The sequence below is a fragment of the Pogona vitticeps genome, chromosome 1 (genome assembly GCF_051106095.1).
Source record: "Pogona vitticeps strain Pit_001003342236 chromosome 1, PviZW2.1, whole genome shotgun sequence".
Lineage (NCBI taxonomy): Eukaryota > Metazoa > Chordata > Lepidosauria > Squamata > Agamidae > Pogona > Pogona vitticeps.
This window is the reverse complement of record NC_135783.1, coordinates 233,456,167-233,477,006: the sequence shown is the minus strand read 5'-3', so window position 1 is coordinate 233,477,006 and position 20,840 is coordinate 233,456,167. Positions and strand designations below refer to the sequence as shown.

Below are 20,840 nucleotides of genomic sequence, written 5' to 3'. Positions count from 1 at the left end.
AGCTTATACAGTTTATCCTGTGTGGTTATGTCTAGTGGGACTCTAGCAACAGGAGAGGATCACAGACCCATACACCCTACTTAGCTCACCCAGTTCATTTTCAGAAATTACAAAATGATGTCCTATTTAAACCAAAGACAATTAAAGGCTACAGAAGTGGCTCCCCACTGAACTGATGCATTCAGGGAGTTCTGATATAAAAAAATAAGCTGAGTGTCTTCAGGCAATCTAGAGTTACTAGATACTCAATTCTTCTTAAGCACTGTTATTACTCAGAACCACTTTGTCCCCTTTGAAAAAGTTCAATCTGAGGTTGATCGCTGTGACCTCTATTATGGAAGAGGTGAACATTTTGAGACTTCAAGTCATGCCAGCAAACCCAAGACGGTAATTTAAGAAGGACTTAAAATATAAAAGCCAGATTCACATAGCTACGTGTCCCTGATTAAAGTAACTTCTTTTATTCCTATTTACTCTTCTGTTGTTTGATTACACACTTCTCTGTTGATAATTAAAAATAATGGAACCAACAAACTAAGTCAATTTGGGCTGTTTATTCATAAAATATGAGCAAATACAAACATTGTTTACTTTGCCATTCTTAACAGGAATGGATTTTTGTAGATTGGGGAAGGTGAACAGTCCTAGCTACAAAAGTCAACTTCTTAATTTTCATTAAACAATGAAAAAATCATTTATCTGGGAAAAAGCAAGTCTGTGTTAAATTTTCTGCTTTCTCTTTTCAATTCTCCCTTGACGTCTATCCTCAAATCCCACTGCTGCCTTTATTGTTCTAAATTTATCTTTAGACATTCAGCAGTGCACGTATATCATTTGTATGTGTTATAAGTGTATATCATTATATACACATACACAGTGTTTGAGTATGAGAACTTTATGAACTTTACATTTATATTCTGCATGTATAAGAAAATCCCACATTTGGTAAGACTAAAAATTATTTAATTTCATCTCTGGATGAACATTTTAACAACATTAGGTTTTATAACCCTAGAAAAGGTTACAGTCCTAAATTTTACCTTCAAAGGGGCTTGAATCATTCCTAGTTCCTATTCCATCTTTTGTCTAACCATTCCATTCTCTAAAAAATAAGGCAGCAGGTATACATGTACAACTTACATGGTGCAGTATAGATGAGCCACTACAATTCATGTTTAAACAATTAAAAGTCCGTCTTGACAATGGCATCACCTCTCCTCCTCTGAGGATTTGTTCTGCAAAATAAGAGACTGCTGTCTTCCCTGTTAGAATGCACACGTTACTAAAAAGCTGTAGGCTTTCAAGAATCTCTCAGCAATAAATTAGTGTGTATTTCTGATATACAGCTTCTATGCCACTTAGGCAGCTAAAGTTAGTTTGCTGCCGTGGCAATATAAGTGGGAAATATTTTGCCTCCTTTGCTAAACAAACCATATAGCATAGTGACGCAGCCTTGCTTTTTGTTTTCTGGCAAAAACAGGAAGCAAAGCCTTCTATGGCTGGCATAGCTTTGCTGCTTAACCATGCGATGTGATCACAACATCTAAGAAAACTGCAAGGCCATAGAGAAAACATTACTGATCTCTATGGAGAATGACAGAAGTGGGAAGCAGCTCATTAGCCTTGGACTCAGTGGAGCCTCTTTCCCTAATCCAGAGTGTGGTGCGTATTCCAAAATATATATACAGTGCTCTCTTGTAAATACGGCTGTCTGTTTCAATAGTGTTAGCAGAAGAACATCTACCTATGTTAAAAAACGCATACTGATGTCTACACCGGGAATGGAGGAAGTGTAGCTGTTGGACTATAAATCCCATCCTCCATTACTACTGTCTCTCCTTGGCTACAGCTGACAAGAGAAACAGTCCAACAATATATAGAGAACCCTTGACCCCCATTTTCCATTTGAATGAGTGGTTTATGTGAATAGCTATTCTGAGGGGGACTGCTCTATATCTGCCTGTAAGGAATTGCTGGATTAAAGTGATAGCACCCACAGTGTGCTTATCAAATCTCTAAAGTCTGCAGTGAAAAGCTAATGAAACAAGATAATGATTCATAATTAAAAAACACACACACACCATTGTTCTGATAGTGAAATCAAAAGCTATTAATGGGCAACATTACCCAAATGTGAAAATTCACACTCTAGAGACCTTTGCAGTTTCTTGGGGAGAGGGAAGGCTCCAAAGCTGGCTAAGTAAAGATAAGACCTCTAGCAGAGCTGCGCTTATTCAGTCCTCTGTTGCAAAAGCACTTGCTGTATTCTTTCCTTCAGCCCATTACTGAGTTCAGTGTAACACTGTCAAATAATAAACAAATAACAGCCCTAGTTTTCAAGAATTCTCACTTGAATCTTTGAGATGTTGCCATAGGTCATTCAAATAAAGAAGGCTCTAATACGTTGGTGAAGATAAACAAAGGAGCCTCTGTCTACAGTCTTGTACCTCTTTTTTTTAAGGAAGACATTATTTGTAATGTCTCATTTGCAATGGCTCCAACCACAAAGAATTGAGTCACCATCTCCACTGTTCCAGCAGTTGTCCTTTTAACCTGTAAACTGGTTTATGCATTTCCTTGAGTTTCAGAAGCAGGTTGCTATGCCGTGTAGGAGACCACTCTCCTTCTCTTTCTTATGAAAAATAACCCCTCACTCAACTATATCCCAAGACACTGGCATATGGCTGTCTCAAGCAAGAGTATTATGGTTTCCTCATCAAACTGTAGAAATAGGGCTTTGTAAAAAAGCTCTGCTGGCATAATAAACATTGGAAAACCAAGAAAGCAATGGCTCTCAGTGTATAATGGGTAGAAACCCCAGTAGATAAGAAGTTGTAGCTAGAAAATATCCCTAAAGGGGACTAAAGGACAGTCCAGTCTGCTATGGACAGCAGTAGCCTGTTGCTGGGAGCAAAAAACCCTGACTATTTAAAGACACAAAAGCATCATTGTGTCATGCATCAATAATGTGCCATCAAGAAGAATATAAGGAATTGACACCTCTATTTTGTATTAATATAATCCTTACAGGATTCAACTCTCACAAAAGCACTAACTGAGTGATAATAGTCCAGGGGTTTGCTTCTTTCACCTTTCCATAAATCAGGGGTACAAATGGCATCTGCCCGATCATGTAAGAATGGTCAGTTACATTTCTGAAAGTGATGTCTTTCTTTGCTTTTAGATGCCTGGGAAGAATGAATTGAAAAAGCCTAACTAAAAATAACCCTATTCAGAATCCTATCATAGTTTTTGATATCTAAAAAAAGAAACTCATGTTGTATAACATCTATGAGTAGAATAAATGAAACTATTTTTCATCCAGTTGAAAAATCTACCTGGCTTATTTCATGATACTCCCTAAAAGCACAGAATGGGAGAAAAGAAAAGTGAATGAAAGGTTTAATTCCTTTGAACACATACTATTGCAAAATTAATTACAGTTCTGGAACACACTGTTTTATACTGGCTTCAATCCAACAATTTCTTACAGATCTGGGAACTCAGCTGTTGCGTTATCCCAGTGCTTTTGACAGAAAACCCAAGCTCCATGTGCAGCAGCTTCTTAGCAAAGGGTGGTTGGCGTCTGCACTCCTAAGACTGTCATACTTGTTCCATCAAGTAGTATGAGATGGTGACAACAGCGCTGGCTCGTCACGCCATTCAAAAGATTGCCAGTCATGGACAGAACCACTTGCCAGTTTCTTGCTTGCATCAATGGCTTCACTGTGCCAAGTGCTAGCCTACACTTCAGTGTGGTGTTTTAAAGGTGGCAGAGGTGGGCAGCAATGGGCATGATTGTGACTCCTAGACAATATAATCAACAGTTGCAATCACAGATAAAAACCCAAGCTCATGCAAGGTCTGGCTCACTCTCTTACTACATGGACCTCATTGTGGCAGTCTTCAACTCTTAGCACCAGATTTTTAAAAAAAAAAAACCAAAAAAACCAGATACACCAAGGAATGTTGAACAACAGTGGCAACTTTGCTTAGGTTGCCAGACACACTGGATGTGGGTGTCCATTAAAGCAAGGCTCACAGGTGTGCTTCCTGCTAGACATTAATATTAGACAATCATCTGGCCAAAGACACCATAGCTTTTGCACTGGTCTAATACAGTCACACACATACACAAAATAACATTTCAAAGCAGGAGTGCATTGTTCCAAATGCTACAGACCCCAATTTTACCTTGGTTGTAGCAGAATTACTTTTCTTTTTTGCTCAGATACTGAAGAACACTGGCAATTAATGATGCACACTGACTTTTCAATGAGTAGTACTGGCTGGAAGACACTAAGGGAATCTGCAGCAGGCTCTCTGGGTTACACTATGCTATGGCAACATTCTTTAGAGACACTGAACTTTTTGTTCAAGTGAATAAAAAATTATAAAAAATAAAATCAGCGATTAGCATAAAGCTTGGTGGTATCGACAATGACAAGGGTCATCAATCTAGCAGTTCTTTAAGAGACTAAGGAACCAAAGTCGGAAAAGAACAGTTTCTTCCTCTCGGGATATTCCATGGCTCTTGTTCCACTCTCTTCATATTTGCTCCAGTGGGATCAATCATCTTTCATATATCCAGAAGCTGAGTTCCATATTTCCTCAGAATCCCAACTGGAAATGTTTCATAGTGCTTCTTACATGTGAAGCACTTCATCTCTATTTTGTAACTCTCACAGAACTTTTTCCACTGAATGTTGCATATATTTCTCCATGATATGATCAACCCCAAAGCTTTGAAACCAAAATGGTGAGCATGGTGTTCCATAAGGCTTGTTTTGTGAATGACATTCACAGTACTGTTAACCTGTAGCCATGTGAAGGGTGTGTCTCAGCTGGCATTCTGCTCCGTGCTCACTGAGCTTCTGAAGAAGTGCTGGATAATCACATACCATTCCACACGAATACAGTATAGCACATTCCACTTGCTTCCTGGACTGGCTTGGCATCAGTCTCAAAGGAGCATCTCCAGTGGTAAATTTCCATAGCAGTAAGTGCTCTTTCCAGTTGAGAACCGTGTAGAAATCTTAGCCATTATCCATCAGCAGTGGGTCCACTTAAGGAGATGTGCTATTTAAAAGTAAGACAACTGATGAAATAAAAAAAAATTAAAAGCCCAACGTATATTATTTACACCTAGAGATTGGGCCAATATTTGGTCCATAAACTCAATTTAAAAAATACAAATCATATAGGAAGTAATTGAGTTCTTGGAGGATCTGTCCATCATCAGCTGTTAGTAAAGGTCCTTCCAGGGGAGGCTTCAGGCCTGTAGTCATATTTATTCAGTGTACTAGGGTAATAGGTTGTTGTGTACACATTTGTTTGCTGTAAAGGATAGAAGTTGGTCCTGTCATCTGGTATTAAATTATTCTTGTTAAGTGTCTGTGAAAGAAAAAACAAACATGTAAAGAAATTCCTTTTGTCCTTTCTTATCAGAATTCTCACCTGTTCAATTCTCTTGAGCCACTTTCTTATTGTTACTTTCCCTCTCTCTTAAGATAACATCTGTATAGCCATTCTGTGGCTCTCTATGGAAATCTCTTGTGGGTTGGGGCCACAAGTATTGCCAGTGCTGCCAGTATTTGGAGGGATCTAAGACAAGCCACTGCTGCAAACCAACATCCACAGACTTGTCCAGATGCGGGGAACTGCCTTCTCCAAATAAGTGGCATGATACCTGATGGCCCACACAGTCTTCCATGCCCATGGTGGGCCTACGAAGGAGTACCTGTACAGACTGGGACTGGCTTCCTTCTAGCTCCCTCCCCTTAGCAGTGAACCAAAAAGACATTTGTCTTTGCTTTGGAAGAGCAGGTGTGTATTTACCTGATCTCCATCTCCACTGGTAGATATCCAGGTTTGGACCCCCCGATATTAAGTGTGTCACTTCTGTAAGCTACAGCATAAGTAACAAGGCATGGTCACATTTGAGGGGAAAATGGGTTTGGAAGAAAATTAGTAACTAAGTTATTAGTAGCTGTCAACAGACTGTTTCTTAACCTTCCTTCTACAACACTCAGAACAACATTTTAGTTTGTAAATATAGATATAATGTTTAAAAAGTAAAGAATTCAACACAACATGATGAGTTGAATACAACTACAACAAAAGCAAATTTATCTGAATTTGCAAACCAGTGGAATGGCACTATGTCCCATTTATTTCAGAGAGATGACATGCTGGTGAATTGTGGCCAAGGTCTATGAGAATTACATTCAGAGTGAATGTAATCCCAGCAATGGGACATAAACGGGACTTGACTTTATCTTTAATGGTAACTTAGGGCCAATTTAAGGAGATCGAAGCCTCATGATTTGCCCAAAACACCTGTGGTGGAACTCCACTTAGTATATCATTTATTGTGTAGGCTGTTACTCTACATACTGAACCTTATATAAGCAGTTTACATAACCATGATTAGCCAGAAAAGTGGTGCAAATGCCTAAAATATAAGTCACTGCAAATAAATGTTTTTAAGTATTTCTTGTTTTAGCAACTGGCCTCCACACTGCCACCCTGATATAGAGAGGTTACTTACCTGTAACCATGGTTCTTCAAGTGGTCATTCTGTGAATTCACACAATGAAGGGTTAAGTCAGCGCCTGCGCGGGTCCCTCGGAACGTTCTCGAGCTCTGTAAAAGAAACATAATTAGGAGTGCCTATACTGCGCATGCTCCGCCCGCTCCAACCTCAGTTCCATTTATCCGCCACTCAAGCAATAATGATAATAACAGTGCAGTGACGGATAGTGGGGAGGCCGGGCGGGCTTGTGTGAATTCACAGAATGACCACTTGAAGAACCATGGTTACAGGTAAGTAACCTCTCTTTCTTCAGCGTGGTCTTCTGTGAATGCACACAATGAAGGGTGACTAGCAAGCTTGCTTACCGGAAGGTGGGCCGTCACTGTAAGGCAGATGCCAAGACAGCTCTTCCAAATCTTGTTTCCCTTTGAGCCCTCGTGTCCAATCTGTAATGGGAAATGAACGTGGACACTCTGGACCAGGTGGCCGTCCTGCATATGTCAGGTAGGTCAATCCCTCTTAAGAGTGCCGTCGACGAAGCTACCGCCCTGGTGGAATGGGCACGGAGGCCAGGAGGAGGAGATTGATGCTGAAGCTGATAGGCCAAAGCTATGGTAGTAATCAGCCAACGGGATATTGAGGAGGGAGAGGCTGGGAGGCCCTTTTTACAACCAAAATAGCAGAGGAAGAGTCTTGGAGATAAGCGAAAGTCCTTGGTGCGGGCAACATAAAAGGAAAGTGCCCTCCTGACGTCGAGGGTATGGAGCATGCGCTCGGTATCGCTAGTGGGCTGAGAAAATAATGTGGGAAGTATCAACGGTTGATTGAGGTGGAACTCGGAAACGACCTTGGGGAGAAAGGAGATATCGGTATGTAGAACAACTTTATCCTTGAAAAATTGGAGGAATGGTTGGTCAGCTCTGAGGGCAGCCAGCTCACTGGCTCTGCGGGCAGATGTGATGGCTACGAGAAACAAAACTTTAAGAGACAACAACTTGAGAGAACAGGTAGCCAGAGGTTCAAATGGAGGATGCATAAGTGCATTAAGGACCAGGTGTAAGGACCACTGGGGTACCAACGGTTTCAGCGGTGGACGCAGGTGAGTGACTCCCTTAAGAAAGGTTTTAACCGTGGGATGAGAAAAAAGCCGAGAGGAAGGGGAATCTCTTGGTTGAAAAGAAACAATAGCTGCTAAATACACCTTCAGCGTAGAGGGGGATAACTGGAGGTCAAACAAATAGCGCAGGAACTGCAGCGTGGTGGAGAGGGATGCTGGTGATGCTTGAAGTCCCCTAGAACTGGTAAATTTGAGGAAACTTTTCCATTTATGAGAATATAACGTGGAGGTGGATGGTTTTATGGAATTCTCTAATATCTCCCTGATCTCGGGGAGATCCTCCACGCAGTGAGGTGTAGCGTGTTCAGGTCCGGATGGCAAACCTTGCCCGCATCCTGAGTGAGTAGGGTTGGAAAGCTGGGAAGTCTCAAAGAGTCTATTGCCAAGTCCATGAGAGTTGGAAACCAGGGCTGTCGAGGCCAGAAAGGTGTCACCAGAATTGCTTCTGCTAACTGAAATCGTAGCTGAACCAAAGCTCTCTGAATAAGAGGGAATGGCGGAAACAGGTAGAGTAGACGGTGCCTCCATGAGATCATGAAAGCGTCGCCCATTGAGTTCGTCCCCCGTCCTGCCCTGGACGCATATAGAGGACATTTGGCATTTCGATGGGTGGCAAATAAGTCTAATTCTGGAGTGCCCCATCGATGGCATAGCTGATGAAAGACTGAGTCGTGGAGCTCCCATTCGTGCATCTGGTTCATGGACCGGCTCAACCTGTCTGCAATTACGTTCTCGGTAGTCGATATGTGGACCGCCCTGAGAAAGATGTGGTTTTTGTAGCACCATTCCCATAGAATTACTGTTATGAACAACAGGGACTGAGAACGCGTGCCCCCTTGTTTGTTTATGTAGTGGAGTGCTGTAGTGTTGTCGGTGACAATCTGGACTCCATGGCCGCGCACCAGAGGGAGAAAGGCGTTGAGCGCCTTGAATACAGCCAGAATCTCTAAATGGTTGATGTGCAGCGTGCGTTGCTGTGGTGACCAAAGCGCATGGACCCGATGTGGACCACAATGCGCCCCCCATCCGGTGGGACTGGCGTCGGTGGTGACCTGAACAGTTAGGCGGAGTGGACGAAAGGGTCGTCCTATCTGTAGATGCGGTAGATATGTCCACCATTGAAGTTGTGAAGCTAGTTCCTGCGTGACAAGAAGGGGTTTCTTGGGATGGTCCCGAAGAGGGTCGAATAGAGATAGGAACCATACTTGCAGGGATCGTAACTTGAGACGTGCATGCGCCAATGCTGGGGTGGTGGATGACATAAGGCCCAGTAGATGTTGAGCAAGTTTGGCTGGCACTGTTCGTCCGGGTCGAAACTTTGCTATTGCTCTGCGGATTTTCAGGATTCTGTCCCTTGGTAGGAAGATCCTTCCCCTGCGGGCATCGATTGTGGCACCAATATAACTTACTACTCTGGAAGGTCTGAGATGTGATTTTTTGTAGTTCACCGTGAGGCCCAGACTGTTTAGGACATAGAGGGTGAACCTTGTGTCCTTTATGGCCTTTTTGCTGGAGGACGAGACCACTAACCAATCGTCTATGTATGGGAAGACATGGACCCCGTTGAGCCTGAGGTATGCCGCCACCGGGGCCATGCACTTCGTAAAAGTCCGAGGTGCCGTCGCCAATCCGAATGGTAGGGCGAGATATTGATAAATCGTGTCCTGGAAGATGAAGCGAAGGAATTTGCGATGATCGCGGTGAATGGTGATATGAAAATAAGCGTCCTTTAAGTCAATGACTACAAACCAATCGTTTTCTTTTAATAGGTGAATAATGGATTCCAACGTTACCATCCGGAATCGTCGGGGATGCAGGTAAGTATTTAACTCTCTGAGATCGAGGATGGGTCTCATGCCTCCATCCTTTTTGGTTACAGCAAAGTACCTTGAATAGAAGCCATTTGCAATGTCCCTTTTTGGTACCTTCTGGATGGCACCTTTTTGTAGCAAAGAGCGAACCTCCTCCTCTAGGACGGGATCGAATGTAGTATACTCTGCCCGACCTAAAGGAGGATATTCTGTGAACTCTAGGCGGTACCCTGAAGAGACGATGCTTAAAACCCAGGAATCGGTCGTAATTGTGGACCAGTTTGGGAAAAAAGGTAGCAGTCTTGTATCTGGGACGGTAGTTATCTGTGATGGCTCTGAGTCAAAGATATTGCTTGTGTTTTCTCGTAGGCTGCTTGAAAGACTGTCGACGCTGGGATGGCACATGCGAACGGTAAGTAGACGTTGTGGAAGCGGCGGGGGGAGGTCTCGACTGCGGTTGGGTTTTGAACTGCCTATATTGCTGAACCGGCTGATTATATTGAGGGGAGGATTTCTTCCAGTGGTATCTGCTAAATCTAGGCTGAGGTTGGATGTAATACGATTTGGCAGTTCTTTTAGCCTTATGGAGTTCTTCGAGATGATTATCAGTCTTTTCACTGAAAAGACCAGAACTGTCAAAGGGCAAACCCTCTACTTTAGCCTTCACATCCTCAAAAATATTTGCAGCGCGCAGCCAAGCATGCCTGCGGAGAGTGACAGCTGTGACCAATATCCTCGCTGCCGCCTCAACTGAGTGTCTAGTAGCAATCCTCTGATGCTTCGAAACAGTCTGCGCTTCCTCGTAGATGTTGAGGAAGGCCTGGCGGGTGTCCTCAGGTATCATCTTCAAACCTGATAGGGTCTTAAGCCATAACTGCTTTTGATAAGCCTCTAGTGCGGTCTGGTGGTTAGTCACACGGAGAATGAAAGAGATGAGAGAGTAGAGACGTCTGCCAATCATTTCCAACTTCTTCCCTTCCTTATTGGTGGGGACAACGTGGGCCCTGCCTGATGGTCTAATACAACTTGTCTCCACGATAAGAGAATTGGGGATTGGATGCTTAAGTAAAAATTTTGCATCAGTCCCATTGATCTTGTACATATTCTCTGTACGCTTCGCCAAAGGTATGGAGGCTGAAGGATGCTCCCATTGTTCTTTAACTATGTCCAATAAAGCTGGCAAAAAGAGGATGCTAGGGGGCGGGGAGCGGTCCTTATGGATATCACCGAAAATGAGGTCCTCCTGAATGGGGACCGGGTCATCTACCCGCAGCTTCAAAGTTTTAGCGAGGCGTGACATCATCTGTGAGTACGAAGTAAAGTCCTCCGAGGGAGATGGGTCGTGTGGGTCACCTGTGTCCGACCCCACAGTCTCCCCTTCTGGCAAGTCCTGAGGTTCAGGTTGGGGAGCAGGCTCTGCTTCCGAGTCCGAAGACCGAGAGGAAAATGAAATGTCCTCGTCTGAGGAGGAAACACGCCTTCTCTTTCGACGTGGAGATTGCCCCTGCGGCAACGTAGGAGTGGGGCGCTGCGGGGTGGGTGCGCTCGACGTCGAAGGCGGGAGAGAAGGATCGAGCGGAGGCTGCGGCAGCGACGGAGGCTGAGGAGGGTTAGCCTCGGTGCCTCTGTGTCGTCGGCGTCGACGTCTCCTGGGCGGCGTCGACGCGGAAGATGACGAGGAGACGTAGATATAGCGAATCTTGCGCCGACGCCGATGGTATTCGGGCGACGTCGACGCCGAAGATGTGGAGGAACGGTGTCGACGGCGATGTCTACGTCTCCTGCGCCGGTCCACTGAAGAAGAGTCATCCGACGTCGATGCATATCGATGTCGGGAACGTCCGTGTCTCCCCGCGCCATCCCTGTGAGGGGATCGATGGCGATCTCGGGAGCAGTGTCTCGTCTTTCTCAACCGTTTCCTAGGTGGTGAATGGTGGTGAGAAGACACTGGAGACATAGAATGAGCCGGAGAGCCCTGCCCGCTGGATGCGGGACTGACAGGGGTCAAACCCAAGCTTGCAGTGGTCTGTACAAGCTGGCTTGGCGTCGGTGATGTAATGCCAAGGGGTAAGAGCGGCTCAACTTGTCGTGGGGGAAGCGGCGCAAACGCTTCAGAGACAGAGTCTTTGTCCCTGGAAGAGTCCTCCAAGATAGGGGACGGGAGGTTGGCGGCTACAGCGGACATTTGCGAAGTGGGGTCCTTAGGTTTAGTCGACCCCTTTGATTTTTCTTTCTTCGCAGGTTTTGCAGCTGGGGCTGTCTTGGAGGCGGACTTCTTCTTTGGAGCGGACGACTTCTTTATCATTTTTTCAGCAGGTACGTCTGCCGCTTTGGTGGTCGAAGATTGGGGTGCCGAACCTTCCGTATGGGAAGTAGAGGAAGAAGCAGGGAGCTCCATAGAGGAAGGCGTAGAGGCAGAAAGAGCGGTGTTCCACAGGTGTAATTTTAAGCGCTGCTGCCTCGCCTTCAAGGCGGCCTTAGTAAAAGCCTGGGAATGCTCGCAGTTTTGGGGAGAATGGGATTCCCCTAAACAAAAAAGGCAAGTATCGTGTCCGTCCTGGAACGGGATCTTAGCGGAGCAACGGACACACCGACCAAAAGGACCAGAGGGTGGAGGCGGCATAGACACCCTAGGGAAAAAACGGCCGGTAAAAAGGGCGGGAAAAGGGTAGCGACTCACAAGAGAGTCGAGGAAAAACCGTAGGCACCAGAACCAAATCGTAAGGCTTAAAGAATGTCCGTAACAGTCCAAGGTAAAAATCCGAGCAGACAATCCGCGAAAATACAATAGAAAAAGCGAAAACAGTAAGAGCTCAAGCCGAAAGAACCACTTCACACGGCGGAGAAATGGAACTGAGGTTGGAGCGGGCGGAGCATGCGCAGTATAGGCACTCCTAATTATGTTTCTTTTACAGAGCTCGAGAACGTTCCGAGGGACCCGCGCAGGCGCTGACTTAACCCTTCATTGTGTGCATTCACAGAAGACCACGCTGAAGAATAAATAGAGTACACCCCCTTTTCATATCAGAAATGGGGATGGAAATATTTAACCATCTTTCTAGACGGATACTGTAAAAACTAATATTCAGGTTGAAATGTATGCATATCTGCTACCACTGCTAAAGCAAATGTATTTATTGTTAAAGTTTCAATTTATCAATGTTAAACAAACTGAAAAATGCAACTAACTGAGGTATGTAAAGTCAGAAACTGAACACAAAAGTAGCCCTTGCCAATGCAGTGTGCCACAAAAGAAAGACATAAAATCTACATATTTTTTTCCGCAAATGCAGCCAAAAATGTTAAAATCAGACCCCCGGTACAATGAGAAGGCAGTCTGGAAAGCAAATCATGTTCATCGACCCTTGGTGTGATCTTGGCTCGCAGCATGCAGCTGACTTCACTCATGACTTGTGGGGAAGACTAACGCCACCACGTTGAGAAGGCCAAGAAGAAAGCTGGGAGGCAGGCCAAAGCAGCTGGAGGTGTGAGGTATTAAATTGTGACAGAGAAGAAACTGAATGAGTGACTCAAATTCTTTAGAGAATGACGATCCAGAGAGATTGGCAAGGAATCAGAATTTCATCTGGCCAGAATAGACACTTTTCTTGTCATAGGAAATAGATGCTGTTGCCAAAATAAATAGTGGATAAATATAACTATAAATAAATATAAAGTCTGTTAACCATATCAACAGTGTTAGAAGTACAGTTCAGAAAACCGTAGCCCTCTTTGACTTCAACCAGTATGCAATACCCATGGTGAAGAAACAGTTTCTGAAAACCAGAGAGCTATGCTTGCTGACAAACTAGTGCAACCAAATTGATGGATTAAAGAGATTATCAAATAACATTCATTCTTTAAAAACTATTCTCCTTTATGCTGTACATTAATGCAAGGTCCACAGACTACCATCCACTGAGTGCATATTCCTACTTTCAGAATTAATATCTAGTAAGAGCAGCTGGAGATTTTGGTCATAAGATAGAAAGAAAAGTATAAAATGAGCATATTTCCATTTTCAAATGCCTACAGAACCTTCAATGAAGAATGTAAAACAGACCATAGGCATGTTGCTTATAGCTGCTATTTGTTTTGCCTTATTACTTTTGTATTTATAAAAGTATTATAAATGTAGGATAAACCAACAAATCAGAGTGTGTCTGTCACACAATTAAGTGCAGTAACTATTTTAGGCACTAATAGAGCCAACCCGAAACATGATTGTGACAGGCCAGTCATGTGAAGGCACAAGTATATCAGCATCACAGGTAGCTTTGTCACACCACTGAAGGAAATAAAACCAATTCCAATAAAGTTGTAATACTGGTTGCATGCAAAAACTTGAAATGTACTGAAAAATGAAACAAAACCTTTCCCTCTCTGGAGATTATTAGTAAACCAAGTCAACCTTATTTCTCAAATCTGTCAAATCTATTTTGAGTACGCGGATTCCTTCAGCAAATGGGCTGCCAGCAAGTCAAGGCTGTTGGACTAAATGTAATTACTCGACAGGATACCCACACTCAAAGAAATGGCTTTCATCCTTCAGGAGACTTTTCTTTTTAACTTTGTGACATTCAGCGTACTTAGAGGAATGGTTCATTTGTCCTAGGAAAAAGAAGACTGTCACATTTGGGCATGTTCAATAAAGGGAAAAGATTTTACTTTAATATCATTACAACAGCCCTCATTTATCTGTCACAAATGAACTTTTGAATTTAAATGAACCCCTTTGGACAACATATATTTGTTCATTACTAGCATATATGGCCTGGCCTGCTCTGATCCAGGGGGGGTCACGAATAGTTGGACACGACTTTAACGACTAAACAACAAGCATATGTGCCCAGCTTCACCCATGTCAGAAAGCTACAAGTCCCACCCCTTTGTGCCAGGGCCTTTCCCCCTTTTCCTCAGCCTCCACCTTTCTTTCGTGCTGCTCTCTCTCCCCCCATCCTCTTTCTCCACCCTAGTGTTCACTCAGCTTGTAACAAAACACATGCTTTATCTCCCTTCTTGTCCCACCGTGACCCTTTCCCTCCATGCTTGCTTTTTGTTCTCTTCTTCCATCCCAGTACTTGCATGAGAGGTATAAAGCTTTTTTGAATTGCAACTCTCACAATCCCCCAGCCAACATGGGAGATAGTGTTGAGTTGACATACAGCCTCTCCAGTTATTTAAGTTGGGAAACAAGTAGTACCTGTGGGAAATTTCCTGTTATTGGCTAAGGGGGGAAAAATCACCCAGCCAGCATGACCAGTGGAGATATTGTATTTTATTTACATGTTAAGTGAACACAACAACTTTGAAAGCCCATCTGTTTGTTTTAAGCTGGAAGCACATGATTAGAATTTCATGTTTCTAGCTCTGATCATTCTGAAGAATCTTCAGGCCACCAGACCTACAACTCCCAGAAACCCTGCAGATAATTTCTTTGGATTGCAGTTTCCATCCCCTCCCCACAGCCAACCATATAACTATCGGTTTTTGTTGTTGTTTCTTTGTTGAGAATTTGGCTCGTATCCAATGGAGAATGCCATTGTCTAGCTCTAATAGTTTTGGTTATAGGTCTACAAAGAGATGGGTGTGACTTAAGTCATTCTGCATCGTACAAAGCTGTCAGTGTAGCACCACAGGTACTGCACGGACTGTCCCTCCAGCCCCTAGGCCGGCTGGCCCACTCACCATTCCTCACACACTGGTGGGTTCCTCATTCTCCAGTGGCACTCCACCTGGGACAAGAGGCTCAGGCTGCCCTACCCAGCATCCTCCAGCAGTGAACTGCACATCAGCTGCCCAGAGAGAATCCCCACCTCACCTCGTTGGAGTGACAGGCTGCCAGAGGGGGCAGGGAAGGGCCGCCTGAGCCTCCTGCCTGGACTGGAGCGCCACCGGAAGAGGAGGACCCCAGCAGCAGGTGACAGATGGGGGCAGGGCCAGCCAGCTCAGAGGCAGTGGGACTGTCTGTGCGGCAGCTGTGGTGCTGCGCAGACAGCTTCATAACAATGCGGCATGACTTAAGTTGTGTCCATCTCTGACAACGCCCAGAATCGCCTGACCAGCACAGCCAGCTGAACTCTTGCCCACCAAGTATTTAAATTGGGACCTCAGTAATATATATATAAAACACTGCATTCCCATGTCTTGCTGTTTCTGAGACCTTTTTGAATAAATGAACACACTAATTTTCTGCTATATTTATAAGTTGCTACTAGACTTTTACCAATCTCCCATTCAGGGTCGGGGTTAACAACCTCTTAAATTCCAGCAACTGTAGTATGTGCTCCTGGATTGTGCCACAATGTAGATGTCTAATGTCTTCATTTTCTTCAGCTCACTAAGTATCAATTATTACAGTGCCTGGTAAAGTGACAGATGAGAGTTCAGGAAACCTAGCTTAGAATTCCTACGTGGTGATGAAAATTGACTGGTGGGTGGCACAGGTAAAATCCCTAATTATCTCACTTACTTTGAAAGCCCTAATAAGGTTTTTACTTGATAATACATTAATCTCCAGGAATCTAGAGGCTGCATGTTCTCATCCCTGGACCCTGGAGGGCCACAACGTCTTCTGCTACCCCCCCAGCCCAAGTTTTTGTTCATTCCTAATAAAAAATGACCCGCTCCAGAAATGAACATAAAGCTAGGTGTTTTTGTTTTTTCCTAATTGAACACCAAAAATCCCCCTTGCACCCTTTAGTCAGCTTCCCTAATCTTTAAAATGTTTTAAAGACATCAATGGGACATGGGGGGGGGGGGTCCAGAGAGATACCTCCCCTTCTAAACATAGAAACACTGTCCCTCCCTTACACCCTCTAGATTGAGCCACATGTCCCCCTCCCCCATTTTTCTATAATTTTGGATGCCCAGGGTCAACATATTGCTGACACCTCCTGTACAGTGTTATGTGAGAAGGGTCCCTCCTCCACAAGCAGTTGTGTGAGCAGTACCACAGAACCTCCTCCCAGTTAGAACACCACGTGCAAATGTTCACCCATCCAAACCAATAATTTTTAAAAAGTGGTATGACAGCTCCATTTCTTTCATTCCAGTGCAAAACCTGTTTGACCAGATCCAAAAGTGGAATCAGGTGGCATGGTGACTACACCACAAAGTGCTTCTCCCACAGTTCTTAATGTGGGCGTGGGTGTGTGACTACAGCCGGTCTGAAAGTAAAATGACAAAAATGCTTTAGCTTAGAAGTGCCTAAAAAGCCCAAGGTGGCTTTGGCTTTAGCAGGACAACTAGCAAAGATGCTGAGCATGTAAAGTAGCAGCTGATATTCCACATCAATGTGATAAGAGACAGGCATCCAAGCCCGTAAGTTGTCATTTCTGCTGATCTTAAATAAGGTGCATGCGACAAGCCCGCCTTGGTCAGTTACTGCTGCCGCCGCTGCCATAAAGTAATGACACCTCTGTAAGATGCATCATTGCTTTGCCAATGTAATTTCCACTGCATGAGCCACCCACCCTCAAGCACAGCTGACTGCTCAATTTGCCTTGGCCCAATGAATTAAAGTGCGTCAGGGGAAGACACTAATCGCCCTCAAGGAAGTTAGGCTGCTAAACCCTTTCTGTTCCTCTTTGACATATCTTCCTAGCAGATACTGTGTAAATCAAGTGTCATTTAAAGTGATCTTTAAAGCCACAGGAGAGTCCGATAGAGAGAATGCTGCTTCGTTCCCCAGAACATTCCTTGATACCTGCCAATCTCAAACCATGCCCTATCCTCTCAGGCTACACACCCAAAGGTAGAGGCTTTGCCATTCCAGCTACAAACGTCCTTCAGCGCCATTTTGTTGAAGGTGAAAGGGCAGCTGCTATTATACAATTTGTCATTCACAACATCTGGTATGAGTGCTGTCTGAGCAGGGAGAGGTGGGTGGGATGCCTGACTATGAGAGCCGACTCCTTTAATTGAAAGCCACACTATCCAAAAATGGTGCCCCGGAGAAATGGCTGTTTGCTCTTCCAGCCTGCTGCAATTTATCAGCTTTTGAGCGATGGCTGATCTGTGCCCAGGCTCTCTGTTGCAGAGGCTCAAATGACGCACGGCAGAAGGGTCGCTCAGACAGGAGGGAAGCTCCTACGGCAGAGATATTGCTGCCTCGGCTGCGCCACACATGGGGATAAAGGTTGAGGAATGAAAGAACTGAGTTAAAATGGAAAGAGCAACCTATCAAATTAAAAGATAGGAGATTGCCATCTTGTGTTTTTCAAGGGACAGAAGGGTGAAAAACCTGCAAGCACGTCTCTAGCCCAGGAGCGCACATGCTCTGGGAATAGAAAGGTGGCTAAAAGGTTGGTTTCCCATCTCAACTTTGTAAAGGGGGGGGGAGTGAGTGTGGGGATCTTACTTTTCAGCTGTAGTAAAAATGACCATCTCCAAAGAAACAGGGCTTTAAGAAGACAGGCAACGCTAGCTTTGTTTCTCATTTCATAGATGGAAGCTGCACCGTTTGTTTTGCTACGTTTGCTGCTGCTGCTTCAACTTATTATGGCTTTTTGAGGGTTGGGGAATAAAAAAATTTAGCATTCATGTTTGGCTCCAGCTAAGTATTTTTGGATGGCTAATGACCAGCTTGTCACATTACCCAATAACCTTTTAACCCAGGCTGCTGTGCTGGACAGATGCAACTGGTTCGCATACAATTGATAGAAGGGTTATATTGCAGAGAAGTCAGTGTCTGCCCTAAGCCTAAGAAGTATATGCCAATAAACAAACAAACCATGACAGCAAGGCACAAATGTTGTGTTTTGCCAATTCTTATGGACATATGTACATAAACACATCACACCTACTTCTGCCCTTACCTTGCCTGATTCACAAGTCTCTTAATCTTTTCCTTTGCTCAAGATTTCACAGACTAGATGCCTATGACTCTAGCCATCTTCATTATCTTCCAAAGCATCACTTCTTTTCTCCTGCCAAGCTTTTTACAGGGCTGTGTTTGGCACCGTCATCCTCATCAAGCTCTTGAAAGGAGCATATTTGCTGGCTGAGACCTGTTACTGAGCTTGCAGTCTGTTTGGCAGGGCTGGCCCTGTCATCCAGCCCAGGGAGGCAGATGCCGGAAGCTACCGGGGGCCAAAGGTAGTGGACTGCATCTCTCCTTTTCCTGTCACTGATGCCTTGTCTTCCTTCCAAACCTTTGCCTTCTGCCCACCTTACCTTTCCATCTCCCTGCTTTGTACAGGGTAGCAAGGAGTGCTGTCTAATCTTCTTCCCAACCCTACCCTTGCTCCCTCCTTTGCTCCCTCACCACAACAGCCGCTCCACACCCCACACATGCTCCTGGCTCTGTCTCTGGATCTGCCAGATGCTCAAAGCCAGCCAGCTGGCCCTGGCACAGAGTGTTACTCTTCAGAATAATTCATTCCCCTTTTGTTTATTCTGTGTGCATGCTTTTAACTCGCTGCAACAGCAATATCAGGAAACAGACACTTTGGATCGATGAATACTGACTCACTGATTAGTTAGTTGCCTGCATCAATGCTTGTAGTGAAATCCTCTATCCCACCCCCATCCCCTTCCTCCCTGGGGCATCTGGGCACTTTTACTCCATGTTGGAGGACAACAACTCTGCCAAGAGTGAAGGAGCCCACTTCTACAACTAGGTAGTAGACAGATTCCACCCTAGTCCAGCAGCGGCACCATGGCCACCTCTTGCATCAGGCATGGGCCAAACAACACACGCTGGGCCAAGGACTCTACCAAGGCCACACACTTGATTTGTTGAGAGGAAGCGTTAGAAGGGGAGAGCCAAGCCCTCTCCGAAGAGCAGGTGGTCTAGCCACAGACTGAGGTGGGCATTTTTGAGTGGGGCAGATCTTTTCTGTCCTGTTACTGCTGCTGCAGCACCTCCTCCCAGCGCTGGAGCCTAGTCAGGCATCTGTGTTTCCCAAGGGCACCCTCCCTCCTTGTGGAACTACAGCGCAGACCAAACATGGGTGGGGCTGGGTGGTGGTGGGAGTGTGGCAGGAACCTGACTGTGTTCCTGTTGGCCCTATAGTGACAGGGATTTAAGCCCTGTCAGACTGGGCACGATTTTAGTCTGGGACCCAGATCAAATGTGTGATTCTATGACAGAAGCCTTTCGCTTTGCTGATCTTCCTTCATCTCTTGTGGCCCCAACCAGTGAATGGAAAAGATCCTTTGTGGAGATGAGAGTTTCTGCTTCTAGTCCAAAAAAAGAGAGGGGGGGGGGAGAGGGAGAACTGTTCCAAGCTTTGATGGCCACCCCCTGAAAACAAATTGCTGCAACTCTTTGATTCCTTTTATGCACATTCTCTGCCAATACCTTTTCCCAGGACTGATCTGTTCACATTGAGCCTTCACGCTGACCCTGGAACTCTAGATTTCATATTCTCAAAAACTGGGAGGAAAAACCCGCTTCTAACATTAATTCTCTCCCCATCCCCAGTGTTCGGCAATCTCTCTGCTGCTGGGAGGAGGTGTCCAATTCAGTCTGAAAAATCCTTCTTGCATCCCACTTCAAGAACAGCTTTAAACTGAAAGTTGTGAAGAACAAATGCCTTCTCTCTGCCTCCTGCCTGACAAAGCTTTATGAGGAACCTGCATGCTTGATTGTCCTTTTTAGCCCTCTGAGTTCATGCTAGTAACAAAAAGAAATGGAGGTAGACATGTCTGTTCATAAAAACAGAGCAAAGTCCAAAATCAATGGAAGGTTGATACATACACAGATTAGGACCAACTACAGTCCACAATTACTATTTGTATTTTATTTTGCTACCTCAGCTGATGAAAAGTTTTAGACAATTCAGAAGCTTAAATAGCACTTTGAAAACACAGTTGGTCCTAACAAAAGTATTGCCATCTTTGAAGATGCTTGATGCCACTCACCCATGGACCAACACAGCTAGCTGTCTACATAATTGTTGCTTAGCTTGGATAACTTCCTTTTTTGGAGGTCACAGTGGACACACTGGATGGGGATTATGGGAGTTGTAGTCTGGAAGAATTAATTTTCCATGCTCTGCTTTTTGTTGTTGTTGCGGCTGTCATTTTCCAGAGTTATAAAATTCTTTTATCAACAGCTGCCTTACATAGGCCAGCCCAACACCAGCCTGTCCACAGACCTTATCTAATCTGATGCCCTCTGAAGGCTGTCCCTACCAATGGTCAGAATGAGGAAGCTACATCAGACAGCAGATTTTCAGTACCATGAAAAGGGCAACAAATGCCCTTGCTTTGCTATTAATGTATGTTAAATGCTGGGTTTGGGTGAGAGGAGCTGTGCTTTCAACCTGGCGCACCACAATCACTTTGCTGACTGTAGACATTGTGCATGTTGACTTGGGTGGGCCATTAAGAGCAGCTTTTACTACCTTAAGCCAGGCAGCAAAATATC

General features: G+C 44.7%; 1 protein-coding gene and 1 long non-coding RNA gene across 9 annotated transcripts in view; one reads left to right on the top strand and one right to left on the bottom strand.

Annotated features, from left to right (window-relative positions):
• Nucleotides 1-539: 539 nt before the first annotated feature.
• Nucleotides 540-20,840, bottom strand: part of SEMA5B (semaphorin 5B) — a 506,649-nt gene continuing 486,348 nt past the window's right edge. For 6 of the 8 annotated variants that reach the window (XM_072985220.2, XM_078376565.1, XM_072985223.2 and 3 more), the window contains one exon: nucleotides 540-5,394. In XM_072985220.2, coding sequence (XP_072841321.2) covers nucleotides 5,239-5,394 — 156 coding nt within the window. In that variant the 3' untranslated portion in view covers nucleotides 540-5,238. Of the gene's footprint in view, nucleotides 5,395-5,838; nucleotides 5,909-13,987; nucleotides 14,075-20,840 lie in introns of those variants that run through there. The other 2 variants (XM_072985226.2, XM_072985227.2) reach the window with 2 other exon arrangements.
• On the top strand, nucleotides 9,371-12,547 carry LOC144583274 (uncharacterized). The gene is made up of 4 exons (XR_013536994.1): nucleotides 9,371-9,469; nucleotides 9,833-9,875; nucleotides 11,705-11,779; nucleotides 12,379-12,547. It is a non-coding gene; the product is annotated as an uncharacterized LOC144583274 (long non-coding RNA).